The 21304-nt window shown below is 39.0% G+C and overlaps 1 protein-coding gene across 6 annotated transcripts in view; it reads left to right on the forward strand.

The window, feature by feature from the left end:
* Tjp1 (tight junction protein 1) overlaps nt 1-21304 on the forward strand; it is a 75937-nt gene that overhangs the window by 27423 nt on the left and 27210 nt on the right. For all 6 annotated transcript variants that reach the window (XM_027408086.2, XM_035442467.1, XM_035442468.1 and 3 more), the window contains exons 5-11: nt 1441-1717; nt 4639-4742; nt 5122-5290; nt 5613-5760; nt 14628-14767; nt 16311-16416; nt 18937-19087. In XM_027408086.2, the coding sequence (XP_027263887.1) occupies nt 1441-1717; nt 4639-4742; nt 5122-5290; nt 5613-5760; nt 14628-14767; nt 16311-16416; nt 18937-19087 (1095 nt within the window). The remainder of the gene's footprint in view (nt 1-1440; nt 1718-4638; nt 4743-5121; nt 5291-5612; nt 5761-14627; nt 14768-16310; nt 16417-18936; nt 19088-21304) is intronic.

The raw sequence follows: 21304 nt of genomic DNA on the forward strand, positions 1-21304 counted from the left end.
GTCCTCCAACTTCAGACTGACCCACTCTGGTTAATCTGGAGAGTAAGAAGCAGTGGTGTTTAGTGTTGACTCAGTCCAGAAGAAATTTAGCCATGAAAGAAATACAACATAATTTGGAAGGGAATAGCATGACAAGATTATTTGGCAATTATCAGATGGATTTGCGGTAATTGGGAGAGATGAAAGCTACAAGTCACATAGAATGGTAACTGATGAGGAAGCCTCTTGGAAGAGTGTATTGATGAGAACAAGCCCAAATGGTAAGGTTTTCTTCACAGACAGAATGATCCACTTAATCTCTGGAGAGCACAAGAAAGGAGCATCAAATAAAAGAGACACATTGAAGGGCTTTTAGAAGAGGGCGTAAAGGGACACTGACTCCAAAGCAGGCCAAGGGACTGAGGCCTTCGTAGTGATTTAAAAGAAACCCATGTTAGGCATTGAGAGGGCACAAGATGCAGATGAAAAGATGGCTGAGTGGTGGCAAGAATTCTACTAGTAGAATGAGTTTATAGATGGCCTAAGCAATAGAAAATATTTTTTATTATGTCAAAACATATCTGGTGTTTATCATGGCAGATGAGGGGAAGAAACCAGTAGAAAGTCATTAAATGTGACTGCAAGTGAGGCCGTGAAAGGACTGGTGATTGAGAAAACAGAAGAAGATGGAGCAATCAGAAATAAGCCAAATGTTTGAGTAGCTAACGGTGTCAGAAGAACTCATGTGTCCCAAGAAGCTCTTGCAGGCCCCTGAGGACATTCAGAGTACCACTGTGAGGGAGCCAGGTGGCTTGAAGGATTACAGAACTGCACATTCAGAAGATGCACATAGATCTCGAACTTAGAAAACAAAGGAATGAGTGGACAGGGAGCACTAAGAGAATGCAAGAAGGAACTTGCACTCATGCCAGAAGTTTAAATGGGACCGACACAGAGGCAGGAGGCAGTTTGTGTTGGGAAAGCATGCTGAGCTCACAAGCTGCTGCAGAGTAAGTTGTATGTTAGTTTGTGGCAAATAAATGTGTCCCTTAGCAGTCTGTCAGGATAACTGTAGACCTTGATAATGATGCACTATCAAATTTAGATTAAGGAATGAGGTTAGACTTGTGAGTTTGTTGTGCTTTCAGTTACAGAGCATCCATAAGGTATATGATATGCTTACAGTTATAGTTACTAATTCCCAGTAAGTTTGTGATTCTTGTCACCTGGAAGATTGTTACAAATTCTGGAAGGATTTAGTAAATTTACTATTCCTAATCTGTTGCTTAGTCATTTCTGTTTAAGAAAGCAGCCATTGTGGAAATGGATTGGTGTGACTGCTATATTATCTCCTTTCTGTTTAAATTAGTTGATATAGGACAAGAGAAATGTATGTTTCTTCCTCTCATGAATGGAGAGTACATGGGTATCATTCAGTTTATAATCTCTTTTTACTTATAGACCATTCGAAGGAAAAAGAAAGTTCAGATCCCTATAAGTCGTCCAGACCCTGACCCAGTATCTGATAATGAGGATGATAGTTATGATGAGGAAGTACATGATCCAAGAAGTGGCCGTGGTGCTTCAGTTAACCGAAGGAGTGAGAAGAACTGGGCAAGGGATAGAAGTGCAAGTAGAGAGAGGAGCCTGTCCCCTCGTTCAGACAGGCGATCGGTGGCCTCAAGTCAGCCTGCCAAACCTACCAAGGTCACATTGGTGAAGTCTCGGAAAAATGAAGGTATTCTCCACTGACTCTTGTATTGTTTTCACGTGAGAGTTTTAAAGCTAATTTTAATGAGAAATGCAGTGACCTTATTTTCCTATCTTTGTTTTATTCAATTTCTCTTTGTAGTTGTGTTCTTTTGGTAGGACTCAAATCCTGTTAAGGCAGACACATTGGGGCATTTTGACACCTTTTCTCAGATCATTTTGTTGGAGCAAACTGTAATTGAAATAAAGTGTTTTATTGTGACAGGAACAGCAAAAATCAAATTATGCTAACTAACAAGGAATGTCACACTATCACTGAATTAAAATGTTGTGTTTAGATCAATAGTAGTATGACTATGGAAAGAAATCTAAGGACTTATTTAGAGGGGAGAGATGGGTTATTTTATTTTGTAAATGGAAGGATTAACATTTTAAAACTGAAGTCCAGCTACTTTGTATCACTTCATCAAATTACTAGCTTTTAAATGGCTTTTTGTTCCCTCTTGCTTTTAGTTATGTATGGCTGATCATTTTGATTTCAAAGTTGTTGAAGAAAGAATGCTGGGGTTGATCTCACCACCTCACACATCTTGTCACTGACATCCTACCCACTCCTACGCTTAGTTAACCCCTAAGTCTGCACTTGGTGTTACTATTTGCACTTACTTATTTACTCTTCAGCTTTCTCTGATCAGTACCTGTTATTCACAAAGTCTCCCAGGCCCTTCCAGTAATATTTCTCAGCTATCTAATTTGTGGAATAATGTAAGGCTCATCTTCCCGAGGTTCCCACTTCTCCTGTTCATTTTCATCAACTTATCCTTTGATGCTCTAGTTTTTTGTTCAAGAATCTTTCTTCCACGTCCTGTGATTTCTTTTGTACTAGTCTCAGAATCCCCATTACCTCAGTGCACTGCTAATGTCACCGTTTGCTTTTCTAGTCCAAGCCAGTGCACTCTTGTGTTCCCAGCTGTCCTTCGGGATTCCTCAGAATCAGCCAAATCCTAAGGGAATCACATTTTATTCTCAATTTTTTTCTTTGTGTTTCTAATAAAGCATTTCTTTGACCATATCAGGTCAATCCATTTTTTTCAGTCAGCTAAGCATGGATAATATATAGACTTCCCCTCAACATCTTGTCTGTGTATAATGAACATGTCGTAACTTCTGCCTTTCTATACTGCCGATTTTCTTTTCCAGGCTGCTATATCTCTTTAGTGGGCTTTGCCAGTTTTGTGACTGGTCTCTCTGCCTTTCCAGTGACTCCTGTAGACTCTTTTGTGAAGGTGCTTCTCCTTGTGTTTCTATCAGTGTCAGTTGTCCTAGACTTAGGACTCCATGATACCTGCCATGCTCTTTCCTTCGTACTTTGGTGTATTTGAATACTCCCAGCCTCCTGCACACAACACATCCTTGAGGTTTAGATTTAGTGTTTCTTAGGTGAAGTTTTAGCTTTGGTATTTCTTTCTCAGGCCTTCTCTGACCCTGGTAGATATGCATATTTAGTTCCATTGTTTGAATCTTTGTTGTACTACTAAATTACCATGATAACATCTTGTTGCCAAGGTGCAGGGACTGTCTGATTTGTTGGTTTAATCTCTAGTGCCTGCACATAGTTACTGTGTACTCAAAGAAATACCTAGCACAAAGGAGTAGACTGATACACGAGGAATATTTTGGCTCCATCTCTATAATGACCATTTGTAACCTTTTTTTCTTTGTTTTATTTTGAGACAGGGTTTCACAGTGTAGTTCTGGCTGTCCTGGAACTCACTATGTAGCCTAGGCTGGCCTTGAACTCACGGAGTTCTGCCTGACTCTTCCTTTCAGGGATTAAAAGTGTGCAGCATGTCCAGCTATTTGAAACCTTTTAATTGTGAATAAGAATATTTCCTTACTCCTGTATTTTTCTCTGATGAAATGGTTGTTTTCAAAGCACTTAACAATGCCTGCCTGAATCTCCTAATGTCACTACTTTTTTCTTTTTCTTAACCTCAGTATTAGCCCTGCTTCTATGTATACTCTTTGGATATTTACCTTAAGTTAAATTGTAACTGTGATGGAACATTTAGATTCTTGCATGACAGGCTTCATAATTTATTGTAGATTAAAAACTTTTTGTTTTTCATCTTGGCTTTTTAGTTTTTGTTTAATCTTATTTCTTTTAAAATGCAGTGAAACTTAAAAGAGTTCTCCTTTCTCTTTTCACTGACCAAGAGCATTTCTTTTCTTAACAAAGGACTGATAGTTTTTGTTTTGTTTGTCTTCCTTCGATAGTCTTAACTGTGTGGTCCTGTCTCAGCCACTGACTATGGGCATCATGTGGTGCTCTGCCACACCTGGGTTTTGTTTATAATAAATTTTTATAATCTCCTTAATTCTGACCATGTATCCACCACAGATAAAATCACCATTTCTTGGATCCTTTGTAGGTTGAATAAATGAGAGAGCACTGTGTATTAACTCCTGCTCACATCTGCTTGACTAATTGTGAACCATTACACTAATGATTAGAATGCACTAAAGCTCTTGAGTTTCTCTTGGTTTGTACACACCTAGGAGCTAAGGGAAACAAAACTAGTATTTGATTTATGGCAGTCATCCAAAGTACTGTTGGACTTCAACATTTTTCAAGCCTCAAGCAATTCACTCTGAAGAATTGTGTTCTTTAAACATAAGGCAGTAGGATGTCATACAGTCTGAAAAAAAATGGCTACTATCTTTAGGGCCTTCTGTTTTTTAGTAAGATAGGGACACAAAGTGTTACCTATTTGAATCATGTTTTACTTTGCTTTTTTATGACATTACAGACTTTAGATGATTTAAAGATAATGAGTGACCTTAGGTGCAGGATAGTTCATAAGGCCAGTAATTTTAAATCTTACAATTTAAACTGTAATTAATTGTTTTAGGATTTTGAACTTAAGATATTTAAATGTATTCTTCCAGAATATGGTCTTCGATTGGCTAGTCATATATTCGTAAAGGAAATTTCACAAGATAGTTTGGCAGCAAGAGATGGTAACATCCAAGAAGGAGATGTTGTCTTGAAGGTACAGTAACATTGTATATTGTAATGAACTGGAAGGGAAAACAAAGTTTGGAGTCATTTTGTAACCTCTGCTTGTGTTTGAAAGTAGTTTTGCCAGAGAGAATATTCAGCATTTACCCATTATGAGGTTTGGGGTTAACCTGAGAGAATTAACTACTGCAAATATGTATCATTCACCAGGATCATTTTAATAATTGTTCTAGATACTGTTGGAAATGCTTTCTAGTATGCTTATAGGATGTTCCTGATGATTTAGAAAGTATATAGGTGGTATTAGGTCTTCCAGCTATCCAAGGAGTGTGTTTCTTCCTGTAACAGATCAGACTTAAGTTTGTACTTTGTTGTTTACTTTTCAACCTCTACTTTTTTTTCTGTTACAGATAAATGGTACTGTGACAGAAAATATGTCATTGACAGATGCAAAAACTTTGATAGAAAGGTCTAAAGGCAAATTGAAAATGGTTGTTCAAAGAGATGAGCGGGCTACCTTATTGAATGTCCCTGATCTTTCTGACAGTATCCATTCTGCTAATGCCTCTGAAAGAGATGGTGAGTACCATTCTGTTTGGAGGGTCCCAGTTGATTTCTTAAAGTACTAAGAGGTCTGGATATGTTTGAGTGAAGTGATAGGTTTCAAAAACCTAAAACTTGCATGTACATTTGTATGTGTGTTTGTGTCTGTCTGTCTGTCTGTCTTTGTTGCTACACACAAATGCTTTGTATGTAGTTCACCACTATGTTTTGGGTTTGATCTCTGGAGATATTAATGCTTAAATCATTTTATGTGAAATATACTTCTGGCTTATATCATTGGAATCCTTTATACTTTATTTTAATCATTTCATGGGAAAATACTCTTCTTATTTAACAGATATTTCAGAAATTCAGTCACTGGCATCAGATCATTCAGTCCGCTCGCACGACAGGCCTCCCCGCCGCAGCCAGTCACGATCTCCTGACCAGCGCTCAGAGCCCTCTGATCATTCCAGGCAGTCTCCACAGCAGCCCAGCAATGGCAGGTAATAACAGCCTTATTTAAAACAAAATACATTTAGAGCTATTTATAAATAAAATTAGAAAATAGATTTTTCTTTTATTATTTAAGATTAAGTCTGTCTTCTTCTTTTTTTTTTTGTTCCCCTCAGTTTAAACACTAGAAGACAGTCAAGGTGCTAGGTAGTACATGTAGGCAGGCAAGTCAGTAACTATTTGTCACTACTCAATTCTGGCTTACAGTACAAAAGCAGCTATAGACAGTATATAAACAAGTGGACATGGCTGTGTTCTGTTTTATGGCCTTTAGGAAAGATAACTTGTTTAGTTTGAAGGTTCCTCCCAAAATGAAGAATAGGGAACCACTGTATGATCTTCCTGAGTGTATCTGGGAAAGAGAAACTGACCATCCTTAAGAAATATCTGCAACCCTACATTGGGATAGATCTTTATTTATAGTGACCACAGTAAAGAGACAGCCTGCTCATTATGGATAAAAACATAAAGACAGGTATATGTAATGGAAAGTTATCCAGTGCTAAAGGAGGAACTCCATCACTTTCAGTGACATGGACATACCCAAGATAATGTGAGGGCACAAAGAAGCGCACTGTGGGATCAATCGTATCTCTGGAAGAGAAAACACTTGAACTCAAAGAAAGAGGTGGGGAGATTTTGGTCACAAAGAGTACAGGTTGTGGAAACCTAATGTATGTTAGGTTTCCTATAGCTAATAATACATGCTTGAATTTTAGTAAAAATCATAAATATTCTCATCACATACTAATATTTGAGGTGACAGATTTAATTGCTGTAATTTCCAATGATATATATATATATCCAAGTAGTCACATTGAACACCTTAAATATATGTAATTTTGTTGATTATATCACAGTAAAAGTAGGAAAAGGAAAAGAAATCCAGTCTTGGAGCTGAAGAGACAGATTATAGCTAGAAAGTGTTGACTTTAGATTCATCTGCAGGCAGATATTACCAGAAACCTGAGAAATAACAGAAATTGCTAAGAGAAGGGATATGAAGAAGGGCCAAGAACTGGGGCTACAGCATGTGTGTATCTTTAGGAAAGTGAGCAGGCAAGAGAAAACAGAGAGCTTCCGAATGCCTGTAATCCCAGCCCTTGGGATGTAGAGACAGGAAAACTGCAAGGTCAGGATCATCCTAAATTATATTAAGTGTCTTAGTCAGGGTTATTGTTGCTTTGATAAAACACCATGGTCAGAGCAACTTGGTTGAAAGGGTTCATTTGCTTATTCTTCTACATCGCAGTTCATCATCAAAGGAAATCAGGACAGGAACTCAAGCAAGGCAGGAACCTAGGAGGTAGGAGCTGACACAGAGGTCATGGAGGGGAACCTGGCTAGTTCTTGGCCTGCTCAGCCTTCTTTTTTTTTTTTATTTTTTATTTAACTTTTATTGATTCTTTGTGGATTTCACATCATGCATTCCCATCCCATTTAACTTCCCCTCCCTTTGAATCTGCCCTTGTAACCTCCCCAAAACAAAACAAAATTTACAAGAAAAACCAAAAAACAAACCAAACAAACAAAAAGAAGAATCTCATTGTGGAAGCTGTATTGTAGCCTGTTGAATCACACAGTTTACCCTTTAGTCCATTCATCTTTACTTGTAAGTGTTCATTGCTGAGAGTCATTGGTCTGGTTCTAGGCCTCTGGCTTCTGTTACACTATTGGTAATGGGCTCTCTTTGGGACTCCTTGGATATCTTGTTGCTGTCCTATGTTATGGAGATCCTGCAGTTTTGAATCTGTAGGTTCATCCGCTTCACATGTTCCAAACAGTTCATAGATGCGGTGGATGTTGGGGTGGGCCAACTCACAACCCTGATTCTGGGCTTTGTTGGTCAGCCTGACAGCTTTCCCTCATCATCACTATTCAAGTGAGTTCTCCTCACTGCTTTGGCTAGCTCGCCCAATTCAGCCTACAGCAAGGGGCAAGGGTCAGTTCTGTTCTCAGGTCCTCAGATCCAGCTCACTTACACACCACCAGGACCAGTTCTACTGTTTTGCCAAGGCCAGGTTAAGGGCCCTCTCTCCTGAGTGTTGTAGGGGCTATACAGGGTATGTCCAACTGTCTCTTCATCTGTCCATCTGTGTGTCCAGCTCTCCTACTCTTCGAGCCCTCAGGGCTGGCTCACAGGAGCCTGACCTGTGCCCCCAACAACAGGGTCAGCTCTAGTGTGCTATCAGCCTGCTTTCTTACAGAAGCCAGGACCACCAGCCCAGGGATGGCCACACCCATAATAGACTGAGCTCTCCATCAATCACTCATTAAGAAAATGCCCTACAGGCTTGTCTATAGCCTGATGTGTTTTCTTAGTTGAGGCTCTCTCTTCTCATGACTCCAGCCTGTATCAAGTTGACATTAACTAGTCAACACAGTGAGTTTGAGGTCAGCCTAGGACACATGAGGCCCTGTTTCAGAAAAAAACCCACCATCAAAAAAAAAAAATATTAAAAAAACCTAAAGTAATACTTGTTAAAACTGTATTCGTAAAGCTATTTAGCTTTTTACTCAAACAGTAACACGCTGGGTAAGCAGCAGAAGTTATTTTGGTTGCTGTGATTACATCTTCTTTAGCTTTTAGATATATGAGCTCCATCCTTTTTTTCACTTCAAGCTTTGGATCCATCAATTGTGTGAGTCTCTATCTTTAATTAAGCTTGAGATGGTCTTTAAAGGATTATTATGGTATATCAAACACAAAATTAGTTCATTATTTTATAACTGATGGTTTTTACTTGCTGCAAACTATCTATTCCAAAATGTTCCCTGTTACTTTGAAGAGGATTCAGCCACAAATGCATATGGAGATGGCACTAATGTTTCTGATGGGTTATCATGGGGGCAGCTGTAACTTAGCACAGCCCTTACACCTAGAAACTGTGCTGATACCCATTGGTTTCCACATGCTTTTCCTTTAAGAAAAGGAATTGTAATAATTAGAGTCTCAACAATTTAGCCACATTTATTTATTTATTTATTTATTTATTTATTTATTTATTATGTATACAGTATTCTGTCTGCATGTATCCCTGCAGACCAGAAGAGGGCACCAGATCTCATTACGGATGGTAGTGAGCCATTATGTGGTTGCTGGGAATAGAACTCAGGACCTCTGGAAGAGCAGCCAGTGCTCTTAACCCCTGAGCCATCTCTCCAGCCCCAATTTAGCCACTTGTTGAGAGTAAACAAATTCTAAATGTTAGGAAGTTTTATTGTGTTAATTTGGTTTGCTATTTTTATTACCATATATTGTCCAAAGTACTAGGCTTTACTCCGTTATTTCCTTTCACTTTCCAACTCCCTAGTAGTCCTCATCTTTTTTATACTAAATTCCACATGTGACTGGAAACATGAGATACTTTGTCTGTGAAATCTGTTTTATATGTCACTTATCATGATGGTCTCCAATTCTGTCCATTTTCCTGTAGATGATACATTTTTTTGTGACTGTATAAAACTTCTTTGTGGTGTGTGTGTGTGTGTGAGAGAGAGAGAGAGAGAGAGAGAGAGAGAGAGAGGAAGGAAGGAAAGAGAGAGAGAGAGAGAGAGAGAGAGAGAGAGAGAGAGAGACTGACTGACTTTGTCTTTACCCTCTCATCTATTAGTAGGCAGCTAGGCTGATTCCCTAACTTGGCTGTTGTGGATGATGTTGTGATGCTGTGACGGGTAGGCAGCTGTTTGGTTATTTGGATTTATATCTAAAAGGGATATATTTGGTTCTGTTTTTAACTTCTTGATGTCTTGAGGAAACTCTGTGCTGATTTCCATGGTGACTGATACATTTTTTTCTTTTGTTGTTTTTGCAATATTTTTCATCACTGTTAAAACATGTTTTGAATGTGAACTTTGTAGATTTATAGATGATATCATGTTGCAGTGACGAAAGGCTGAATAACCTGAGTTCTCTCTTACTCTGAATCTTGGTTATTTGTTGTTAACTTTCTTTTTTGACACAAGGTTGCTCTATGTAGCTCTGGCTGTTCTAGAACTCAATCTGTAGACCATGCTGGTCTGGAACTCACAGAGATCTGCTTGCTTCTGCCTCCCAAGTTCTGGGATTAAAAGTGCCACACGGCTCCCTGATGTTGTTACTTTCTTGATGGAAGTCAGCCATTAAGGGTAAAATCAATCTCATTATAGTGTTAGTTTGATAAAAAGTTATTTTAGCTATTTTTGTTTTTATTTAGAGTAACAGTTTGGCATCTAAAACCTTATTTTGAAAACTCAAATTATTATTAATAGTATCTTCCGAATGTATCATGATGTCCGCTGCCTGTTAGGAGCCTTAAGTGTTTTTATATGTAACATCAGTTCTGTGGCTTTTTAAAACTATAGTGTCCACATCCCAGTTCATCTGATGATATGCTTGTCCTTTCTGTCTGAAGTGACTTCCACAGTCACATGTAAACAGGAACAGTAATGAAAACACATATTACAGCAAAAGCTCTGGTTAATAGACTAAAATTGTCCAGGCTTACATTTTGTTTTACACTCATTTATTCCATGAAACTAACAGCTTACCTGAGATGAAGTGGTTTATGTTTTAATCATTATAAAAACAATCATTTATACAGCACACACCCTTTTTTATTGAAAATAGTTGCTTCTAAAGTAGTTGAAAGTACTTACTGCCTTAAAAAAATTGAGTTTGTAAAGATGTTAAATATTCTCACTATTACTGTTTGTTCGTCCTGAAAGAAATGCCTACACTAAATCCTGAGTGCAGTGGCAGCTTTGGCTGACACAGTTCATGACCTAACCACATGTGTGGTAGGGATATTGTGTATATGAGCAAGACATTGCCAACCTAAACTCAGGTGTTATGCCAGAACATTGTATTTGGGACCCAGGCCTTGTAACTTATAGTCTGCACACAGCATTAGAATTAGAATTATTTGAGAGTCTTGACTTTTAAGTGACCAAGGTGTTTTATTGTGATAGTAGTAGTAGTAGTTTCAAAACTTTTTTTTTTTTTCTGTACTGGCTCAGGAAATGGCTCAGTGGGTAAACTCTTGCTGTGTAAGTGGGCATCTGAGTTCAAATCCCAGTAGCCCATGTAGAGTCCATAGTTCTCCTATAACAAGGTGAGAGCTGGAGACTGGAGTCCCTAGAGGTTTGTAGGCAAGCCAGCTTGGCATACACATTTTAAGACAACAAAAAGACCTGTCTCAAACAAGCTGATAGACAACTGACACCTTAATCCTCCCCAAACAGTTGCTTCAGTTGGAGACTCAAGTATTCAAATAGATGAGCCTACGGGAGCCATTCTCATTCAGACCACCACAGTAATAAATAAGGATTTTATTAGCATATATTAATTATACAAAGTGGGGTTCTATAGTGACACTTTTGTTAAAGTGTACCATGTAGTTTGACCATATTCACACTATTACCCTTCTTGTCACTTTTTTTTCCTCTTCTACTTGTCCTTTTCCTCTTTCAGAATGGTCTCCCTTCTACTTTGATGTCATATATATTATCTATCAGTCTAGGTTCCATATGTAAAAGAAAGCATAGGATACTTTTCTTTTATGAGTTTGGCTTAACATAACGATCCTCAGTTCCATCCACTTTCCTGCAGATGAATCACTTCACTCTTCCTATGACTGGGTGTATGTTGAAGTTGGTTTACTGTTGACTCTTCTGCCAACTTTGTTATAGGTTTTTTTGTTTTGTTTTGTTTTTGTTTATTGAGACAGGGTTTCTCTGTGTAGCTTTGGAGCCTGTCCTGGAACTCACTCTGTAGACCAAGCTGGCCTCGAACTCACAGAGATCCACCTCTCTGCCTCCCGAGTGCTGGGATTAAAGGTGTGCTCCACCACCACCCAGCTAAACTTGTGATTTTTAAAAGTAATTTTATATTTTCTTTATTTGTGTGTGTATAAGTAAGAGAGGAGAGAGGGAGAGTGGCCACATGTGCCACAGTGCATGTTTGAAGGTCAGGAGAACAACTCATGGCATCCATGTCTCTCCCTGTACCATGTGAATTGTAAGAATCAAACAGCTTACCAGGCTTGGCAGTGAACACCTTTACCCATTGATCTATCCTTTCATCCATATGTACTGATTTTTAAAACTTATAATCTTCTGTCTAAAAAAGGTTTCATGTTTCTGTTGTATGTTGGTGCCTTATTCTAAACAAAAAAAATACATATTGTTTATAATGCCACATTTTCTTATACACACTTTGTTTCTGGCTCTGCCCTTACCCCATTCCCCTCTAGCTCCAACATGCAGAAAAAGCCGGGTAGCAGGATGTGATTTTTAATTGTTCAGTGAGGTTCATAACTGATGGCCTCTTCCATGGCTCTTTACAACTTAATGGATAGAATTGTTTGTGAGTGGGGCAGATTTTTATTGGTATTCATTTGTATTACCAATGCCTTTCTATAAAGGTCTGGAACAGACTAGACAAGTCTGTGTTACTTGAGCTTACAAACAAATGAAGAAAGTTAAGTTTCAAATTTGTGGTAATGCTTAGCAGTACACATACTATAAGGGAAGACTTCACTGATAAGGGAAGTCTGAGGTAGTGTGCTTAGGAAAGGAGCAACTCTTTATTCCTATCAGGTTAAATGATAAGAAAAACCCAGCGGGATGAAGATCATTCCACAGGGAGACTTAATGTGCTGCTCCTGAAATGGAAACACTTGACTTGATGGAAGAACAGGAAAGGAGCCCTGTGGCCAGCCCTCAAGAGGCTTAGTGATTAGACATTCAGAAAAGGTTACTTTGTGATAGTGTGACAATGTTAAGAAAAAAAAAAGTTCATTAAAGTACCACTAAGTGTGTCTGTTTACCAGGATGTTTTAAGAAGCTGTTTATCATGTTTACCATTTCATAGTGAGGGTGATTGATGGTAGTCAGCTGTTCTCAGTGCTCATGTAGCAACTGCAGCTTTGTTATGCTTTGTGCAGGGCAGGGTGAAGGAAAGCATAGAGATAAGCATTCTGGTCAGTCAGAACCAGAACCAGAACCAGGCTCAGTGAGACACTGTCTCAAAAAAAAAAGGGGGGGGGATTATAAGAAAACATTGATGTCAACCTCTGGCTTCTGTTTATGCACACAGGGATGGACACACACACACACACACACACACACACACACACACACACAGAAGAGAGAGAGAGAGAGAGAGAGAGAGAGAGACAGACAGAGAGAGAGAGCTATATATAAAGTAGTACCATAAAATATGTATCTAAACTGTTCCTTGAAGCCCATTTTCATTTTCAGAATGAGTTATAGAGACTCAATGTAGCTACCCCCTCCTTCCCCCCCAACACACTCGCACGCACGCACGCATGCACATGCCCAGGCTACTTGGGGAACTAGGCAAAAGAATATCACAATTTCAAGGCCTGGATACATCACTACAGAGCAAGTTCAAGGCAAGCTGGGTAACTTAATAACATCTTCAGTATGGATGGGTTGAGGGTGCTTGAGTGCCAGAAGTACCAGGGAAAGCTTCACTAGTGGGCAGCGTGGCATAGCATAGTAGAGTGAATGCAGTTTTATGGGAGCAGTGTAAAGAAGCTAAGCATAAAAGGAGAACTATAAAGCTTTGGCTCCTAAGAAGTAAAGGTAAGTCTAAATGTAAGAGCTACTACAGATACACAGAGCTGTTTCTCCACCTGATTCTGAGATGGAGTGCCAACAGAAGAGGCACTCCATCCCAGGAGTGTCCCCAGGCCTTGGTGTAGCTTTCTTGGAAAGGGCTCAGCCTGTGTTCCCTGAATGTTCAGAAAGTTTGTAGTGTATTCCTCAGTGACCTTGCAGGATGTTTGCTTTCTAGAGTGTCTGGGAAGGACATCTGTGGAAGGTATCTTATTTGGAAGCCTTGTACTGCACAGCCATTTGAGAATAGCTTAGATAAGCAACTAGCCACCATGTTCTCATGCTCAGTGGTGAGGCATTCCAGAGGAATGTAAGCCAAGACCTGCAGGGTCTTCAGGCCACTCTGCCTGCAGATTTTCACTTACTATTATTCCTTGCTGATCTAATTGATATGTACTTTGTAATTTGCTACTTTGTTTACACAGTTGATAGTCTAAGGAGCCTTTATTTCCAGTGATTCCACTTATGTACAGTATAAAAATTTCTTCAGACTCTATTTCATGCCATCTTTAACAACCATTTTTATAGAGCTTTTAGCCTACCTGAAATCTTTTGCACAAGTTAAAAAAAAAAAAAAAAAAACAGGCCAGCAAGGTGGTTCAGTGGTTAAAGGTACTTGCCAGGGAAGCCTGGTTGACCAGCATTTATTGGGCCCCCATATAAGGATGGTAGAGAAATGACTCCACAAAGTTATCCTCTGATCTTCACATGTGTGCCATGGTATTGGTGACAATCTACATATGATGTGCATATGCACTCACACACATACACACAAGTAAAACAGTTTAAAAAACACACACACACACATACACACATGCTATCTGTACCCTTCTGAGGAAGAATGGAATGCTTTGCTAGCTCTTTGAAGCCTGATTTGCTTCTGGCCAGTGAGGAATGTGGTAAACAAACATGGCTCAGAGCTTACATTTAGTGTTAATTCATGCATGTGTGCATGTCTGTGTGTCTGTATGTGCCATAGCACACAACTTATAGTTGTTGGTTCTCTTTCTGCCATGTGGGTCTAGTGATAAAACTCAGGTTGTCAAGTTTGGTGGCAAGTGTCTTCACCCACCAAGTCAGTCACGTTGCCTGCCCGCCCCATCCTAATTTTAATTATTAATTTTGGTAACTGAACACATCCCTTTCCTTTGGTTTTGAAGTTGTTTTGTCTCTTCAGTTCTCACAAAGTGTTTTTCAAATCCATTTCTCCTCATGTTCTTATTGTATTAATTAGTCTCCGGAGCAGAGAGGAAGAGAGAATTTCTAAACCCGGAGCTGTCTCAACTCCTGTAAAACATGTAGATGACCATGCACCCAAAGTAATGGAAGAAATTACAGTTGAAAAAAATGAGAAGCAAACACCCACTCTTCCAGGTAAGTGTGGCCACAAAAAATGCCTTTGTGATCAGACAACAGCAACTGTCAGCATTTGAAAGATGCAGTTGTTCAGTGCTTAGCTGTGAATCTCTGTTTCTGCTTCCATTAGCTACTGGATGAAGACTCTATGGTGACATTTAAGGTGGCCTCTCCACTATTGCTTAGATTCTTAGTTGGGGGCATCCTTGTGGATTCCTGGAGATTTCCCTAGTGCCAGATTTCTCATAAAACCCATAACGACTCCCTCTATTGAGGTATCTCTTTCCTTGTCCTTATCTGTCCTTCCTCCAACTCCACCTTCCTGTTCCCTCATGTTCTCTTCCCCCTCCCCTTCTCGCCTCCTCTCACTGCTACCTCCCATCCTCCTCCCCCCATGCTCCCAATTTACTCAGGAGATCTTGTCCCTTTCCCTTCTTGGGGGGTCCATGTATGTCTCTCTTGGGGTCCTCCTTGTTTTCTAGCTTCTGGGGTTGTGTATTGTAGGCTGGTAATCCTTTGCTCTATGTCTGATATCCACTTATGAGTGAGTACATACCATGTTTGTCTTTCTGTGTCTGGGAATCCAGTTGTAGAGGGGGAGGAGAGATGAGCAAAGGGGGCAAGATCAGGCTGGGGAAACCCACAGAAACAGCTGACCTGAGCAAGTAGGAGTACAAGGACTCCAGACTGACAGCTGGGGAACCTGCATAAGACCAAACCAGGCCCCTGAACATGGGACGACTGGCAATGAATGGCACTATCCCTAGTGCTTGAACTGATTTTTTGGAGCCCATTCCCTATGGAGGGATACTCTCTCAGCCTACATACAGGTGGGAGGGCCTTAGTCCTGCTCCAAATGATGTGACAGACTTTGATGATCCCCATGGGAGGCCTCATCCTCTCTGAAGAGTGAATGGGGGGGGATGGGGAGATGGGGGGAAGTGGGAGAACAGGAGGGAGGGGAACTGGTATTGGTGTGTAAAATAAGATTGTTTTTTAATTTAAATAAAAATTAATTAAAAAGAAAAAAAAAGAAAGATGTAATTGCTGTTACCACTGTGAATATTTCTGCATATACCTTTCAACATCTTATTAGGGTAAGAATTAGTATAGATAATAACCTTCATGAATGTTTTTATTTTCTAAATATAAATTATTCATGTGTAACCGCTGCTTGCAGTGAGTAAGGATGTTTTCCAACACTACTCATTAAAGATAAACAGAGCTGAGGGATGACCGAGTGCTTGCTAAGCTGTCACTATGGGTCATCATACATTACTGCAGGGATGGCACGGGGGTGGGGGGTATATTAGATTGCCTTCAAAAATTTAAAACAAAGTTATTTCAACTATTAGAAGAACTGCTTGCTTCTCTTGTGTCTGTCTTATTCTAGTTGACTAGCGGCAGGAATGTGGTTATTAGAAAAGTTTTTGCATAATTAAGAATGGTGGTCCAGAGAAATATATGGACGCTTTGGTAATTATTTTCTGTTACTCTTATTCCTGCCCATATCTCGTGGGTCTTATTAAGTTCTGCACAATTTCAAATTTCTTTCTCTTAGAACCAAAGCCCGTGTATGCCCAAGTTGGACAACCAGATGTGGATTTACCTGTCAGCCCTTCTGATGGTGTTCTGCCTAATTCAACTCATGAAGATGGGATCCTTCGGTAATCCAAATTTCAAGCCACACTGTTTTTTGTGTTTATTAGACATTTCTCAGCATGAGAATTGAAAGTCATGTTCCTATAGCACTATGTAGTGCTTGTAGTACTGTGGCCAACAACAAAGCAACTTTTTTTTTTTTTTTAAATGCCACGTTTTCTTACCTAATTCTTAGGTCAGTAATTAAAGAGTAATGATTGTTTTCTACTAAGATAACAGAATGTCCACAAGCTTTCTGTGCCCTAGCACTCTTAAAAGATAAATACTTGTTGGTCAGCACTGACATTTTGGGCTGATGTCTGCTTATTATGGACCTCCTGTGGTATGACATGTTTATGCACAGGGTCCCTGGCCACAGTACCAATAGCACATCTTCAGAATAATCTCCAAGAAAATCTCAATCTTCTGCCTGGAGGAAAATAATTTCTGGTTGAAAAAGCTGTTCCAGAATTAGTTTAAGAGTCCATATCATTTATTTATTACTGTATAGATAGACTTTATATAAATTTTGTGAGTAAAATTTAAGTCTTCATGGTCTTTAAATTTGTTCCTTCTATCATAAAAAGGACGTGATATGTGTATACTTAAAAATAAGCACATCTACTAAGGTGCAGTAGTCCAAGAACTCTCAGCAACCTCGGTATTTTCTGTACAAAAAACAGTGTATGGGTTGTTCCCTCAGTACCTAGGCAGAGGCAGATAGCTTCAGAAGTTGGTGAATATGGTACAAATTTAAAATAGTAGAATTTTAGTGTTAGTAATAAATGATTGAAACACACAGAATGGATAGGCCTAGTTCTCTTTGCTCATTCTTGGGATTGCTTGAAATTGTAGAGGATACCAAAGAACTGCTTTTCTGGAAAGCTCTGAAGAGGGACACTGAAGAGGACTCTAGGATGTCCACAGTAGTATTAGCTGAGCTATGACAGTCTTTCATGCAGATATAGTTAGTGGATTTGAAGGAAAAGAGTATGTCACTGCACATAGCTGATAAAATGTAGAAATGACAGAGTATAAAACTTGTCATTTTCCTGAAGCTGTCATCCAGCATTGCTTTTCAGAAGCTAGACTTTATATGAGTACAGAACCACTTAGCCACATCTACTTTATGAGACATTCTCAACTAGTCAGAATTAGAGGAGGATTTCCAAAGACCTCGGAGTTTTCAAGAAAATATTTTAAAGGTCTAACTGTGTACTCATTATTTTGGGCAAGGAATCCATGAGATATTTTTGACTTGGTTAGAAAGCAGAACATCAACACAACCAAAGGACTCAGATCATCTACCAACATAGCTGGTAAATACTTTCAGGATGGGTCAAGGGTGCTAGGAGTCCTGACTAAGTGTGACCTGTCCAACCTGTGACCTTTTGACTTTTATGTCTAGCTGGATCGTTCCAAGTTAAAAAACAAAACAACCCCCCCCCCCCAGATTGCTGGGCATAGTGGCACATGCCTTTAATCCCAGCACTAGGGAGGCACAGGCAGGTAGAGGCCAGGGCTACATAATGAGGCTTTTTTTTTTTTTTTTTTTTATAAGGAAGAAAGAAAACCAGATCAGATCAGTGGTGAATATTTTATAAATTATAAACGCATTGCAACTAACCAGTCAGTTCAAAAGGACCAGGATTCTCCCTTAATTCATTTATTCATGTATTTGACTATAGTTTATTTTAGATTTTAATAATTTGGTAATTGATTAATAAGTTAAGAGGAAAGAGACCTTTACTTTCTATTCAAAATAGTGAGATAATTGTTGAGGAATGTAAAGGTGACAACGGGAACTTACACAGCAGTGCAGCCCCTTCCCCTAGTATCTTTCTTTGCTGCTATGCTGTCCTTTAAGTTGTGCTTAAGTGTTTGCTCCCTTCTTGTGTAATAGAGGGACTGCACACATCTGTTCCTTCATTTCTTCCTAGGGAAATGAGGGACAGAGATGGGTGTTGGGCTAATTAAGAAATGCTAAATAATGTAATGTTCTTATTTCAGACCCAAAAAGGGCTGCAGATTAAGGGAACCGCAAAGAGACCACCAGTGGTTAAATGAAAACCTGTGTCTATTGGTTGTAGAGATTAGAACAGATTGTACATTTCTCATAGTAAGAAAATTACTGAATTTTATGCAGCAGATTCTTTTACTTATATCAAATGAAACTTTATCTAGTAGGATTGGTGTAGAAAAGTAGTTTTTTGTTTTCTTTTTGTTTTTTTAGCTATTGGGAATTTGCCGGATATATCTTCTCAAGAATAGGGGAAACATTGTTTATAAGGAAAATTGTAAAGCAGTCATAAAAAGTGTTATTTCTCCACCATTTAAATATTTCAAAAGCTACTTTCTAGTAAGAAATTAGAAGGTCTATTAAATCTGGTTTTGGATCTAATACTAGGTTTTATGCAATAAATGAGTGCTATCTCTATGTAGGAGGCTTGAGAAATGACGGTCCTTTATTCCATTCTGAATGTAGTTGTTGCTGTAGCAGCCTACTGTGACTTTAACTGTTTGAAATGAAATATCTGTTTTAACAGGCCCAGCATGAAACTGGTAAAATTCAGAAAAGGAGATAGTGTGGGTTTGCGACTAGCTGGTGGAAATGATGTCGGAATATTTGTAGCTGGCGTTCTAGAAGATAGCCCTGCAGCCAAAGAAGGCTTAGAGGAAGGTGATCAAATTCTCAGGGTATGTCAGTATATCATCTTATGTGGATTCGAAAGTCTTAGATCATCAGATGCCAGGCATAACAGACCAACTATTGTGATTAGATTATAATTTATGTACAGTCTCTTGAACCACCTAAGTTTCACAGTAAGAACTGATTAGTTCTAGCTTGTGTTAGACCGGTCACTTGCCATTCTGCCTTTGCTCTTGTTTGCTGCTTCATTATGTTGTTAGTGATGTTCTAATGAAGTCATTGGTATTCATAGAACCTATAAGGAAACCAAGTTTTAGATCCCCCTACTATCTACCAAATAGTCTTTTAAAAGTTCAGTTCAACTTTTGGACTGGTAAGACTGCTGGAGACCACAACTTGTGAGCCAGCAATTTTGGGTATTGTTTTCCCATGGGAATGAGAAGTCTTTATTGTAGTCCTGGCCTCTTGGACCTTCCTTATTTCAGATCATGGCTCATACTCAGGAGGATGGGATTTCTGTCAGGCAAATCTGTAAATGGCCTGGTTTTTAGCCTTCAAACACCAAATGGAAGGAGATCATTGGCAAAAGCCAGGAGAGCTTGGTCTAGATGTAATCTCTCCTCTTCCTTCCCTTTCCCTTCCATGGCTGTGTTGCCTAGCGATGACAGTGTCTTCATCCATCTCTCACTTCTCTTTTTAGAGTATCCAGATGTTTGTATAGATATTTGATCTGGTTGGTAAACTCTGTCCCAGTTTTTAAATCACAGCACTAGTCTATCCAGTGTGGGTTGTACATTTACTGTTTCCCTATCTCCTCTTTTTGGTGCCTCCATTCTCGTCTCTCTCTGCTTTTAGCCTTCCTCCTCCCTGTGCTGAATTGAGTCTCCCATCTGCCCTATAGTCCTGCAGCTTTGTCCACCTTTTCTCTTTCCCTCCCCTCAGGTTCTCTCTGGTTCTTCAGTGTCTATTTCTCCCTCTTTCTGTTGACTGGTTCAAGGAATGGTTGAGTTCCTTCCTTGCCCTTTTTATTTTACTTTTATTTTTTTAAATCACTGTGGCCCTGTAGTCTGGCTAGCTACAATAGAATCCGTGTTTTCATGGCCATCACTGAACAGCATCAACTTTGCCTCAATTTTTTTTTTAAAATCACTTCTTAGCATTTGCCTGTCAACCCTCAAAAACTTTCTCCCTGAGATTCTGTCACTTGACCGATGCTCCTGCTGCTTTGTCTTCTGTAATTTGTAATTCAGTGTTCCATGCACCTCCATGGTTAGTCTTCATCTCAAGGGAGCAGCCCACACCCAGAATCTTCTCACCAGGTGCAATTTCCCAAGCTTGTGGCCCATCCTGTGGCTGCGTTCATCTAGACCTCTTTTCCCTTCAAACTTAAGCATGTCAGAGAGTCATGACATTGTCTCTGACTTAGCGGTCCCCTCTAACAGGCATTAGGTTCCTCCTGATAACATATCCCTTCTTCTCCATGCATTTGTGTCAGCATGGTGATAATATAGCTGACTATATTTGAAATTCCAGTGCTTATTTTCTTACTACCTCGTGATCCTGCTTTGAGGTAATCGGAATAAATATATCACCTAAGAGTAGCTTCTTAATAGCTCACTTTGGGTTTTACATGAAAGTAAGTAGTGCATTTTGGTTTTTTTGCCTTTGGCCTTTTTGTTATTGTTGCTATTAGTGGAGAAAAAAAGTTCCAAAAGGTAGTGGATAAAACTCCTGCCTGTTTGTAACCCTACACAGTTACTGGTGAAAATTGAATAGATGTCTTTTCAACTTCTCTTTGGAACTTAAGGATTTACTAATATAAGTAGACATTGACTTGAGACACATAGCCTCCATTACAAAGTTGCTGCTACAGGGACACCATAATGCATATACTGTCTTACTGGTTGTTTTTTTGTGTGTATCATTTCCTTTTTAGCAATTAGTAAAAAAAAGTTAACCTGTATGGTACCTATGTAGAATGAATATAGAATTTTAAACCTAGAATTTTCACAGTGGTAAATATACATTGTCATTTTGGGTTTGAAATAGTTAGATTTTTAACAGATTATCATTAATGTCAGTTATAACTACTCTGAATTTACATTTTTACTCACCTGTTTTACTTTGTTTCTGCTTATTTTAAATTAGAGAATATTAATATTCTCTAAAATAAAAAAAAAATCTTCCCTATTAAATACATAGTATTGTCAAGTTAAATAGACTAGGAGCAAATAAATACATTTATATTTCTAAAAGCAGCTAGC

The sequence above is a fragment of the Cricetulus griseus genome, chromosome 3 (assembly GCF_003668045.3).
Source record: "Cricetulus griseus strain 17A/GY chromosome 3, alternate assembly CriGri-PICRH-1.0, whole genome shotgun sequence".
Classification (NCBI taxonomy): domain Eukaryota; kingdom Metazoa; phylum Chordata; class Mammalia; order Rodentia; family Cricetidae; genus Cricetulus; species Cricetulus griseus.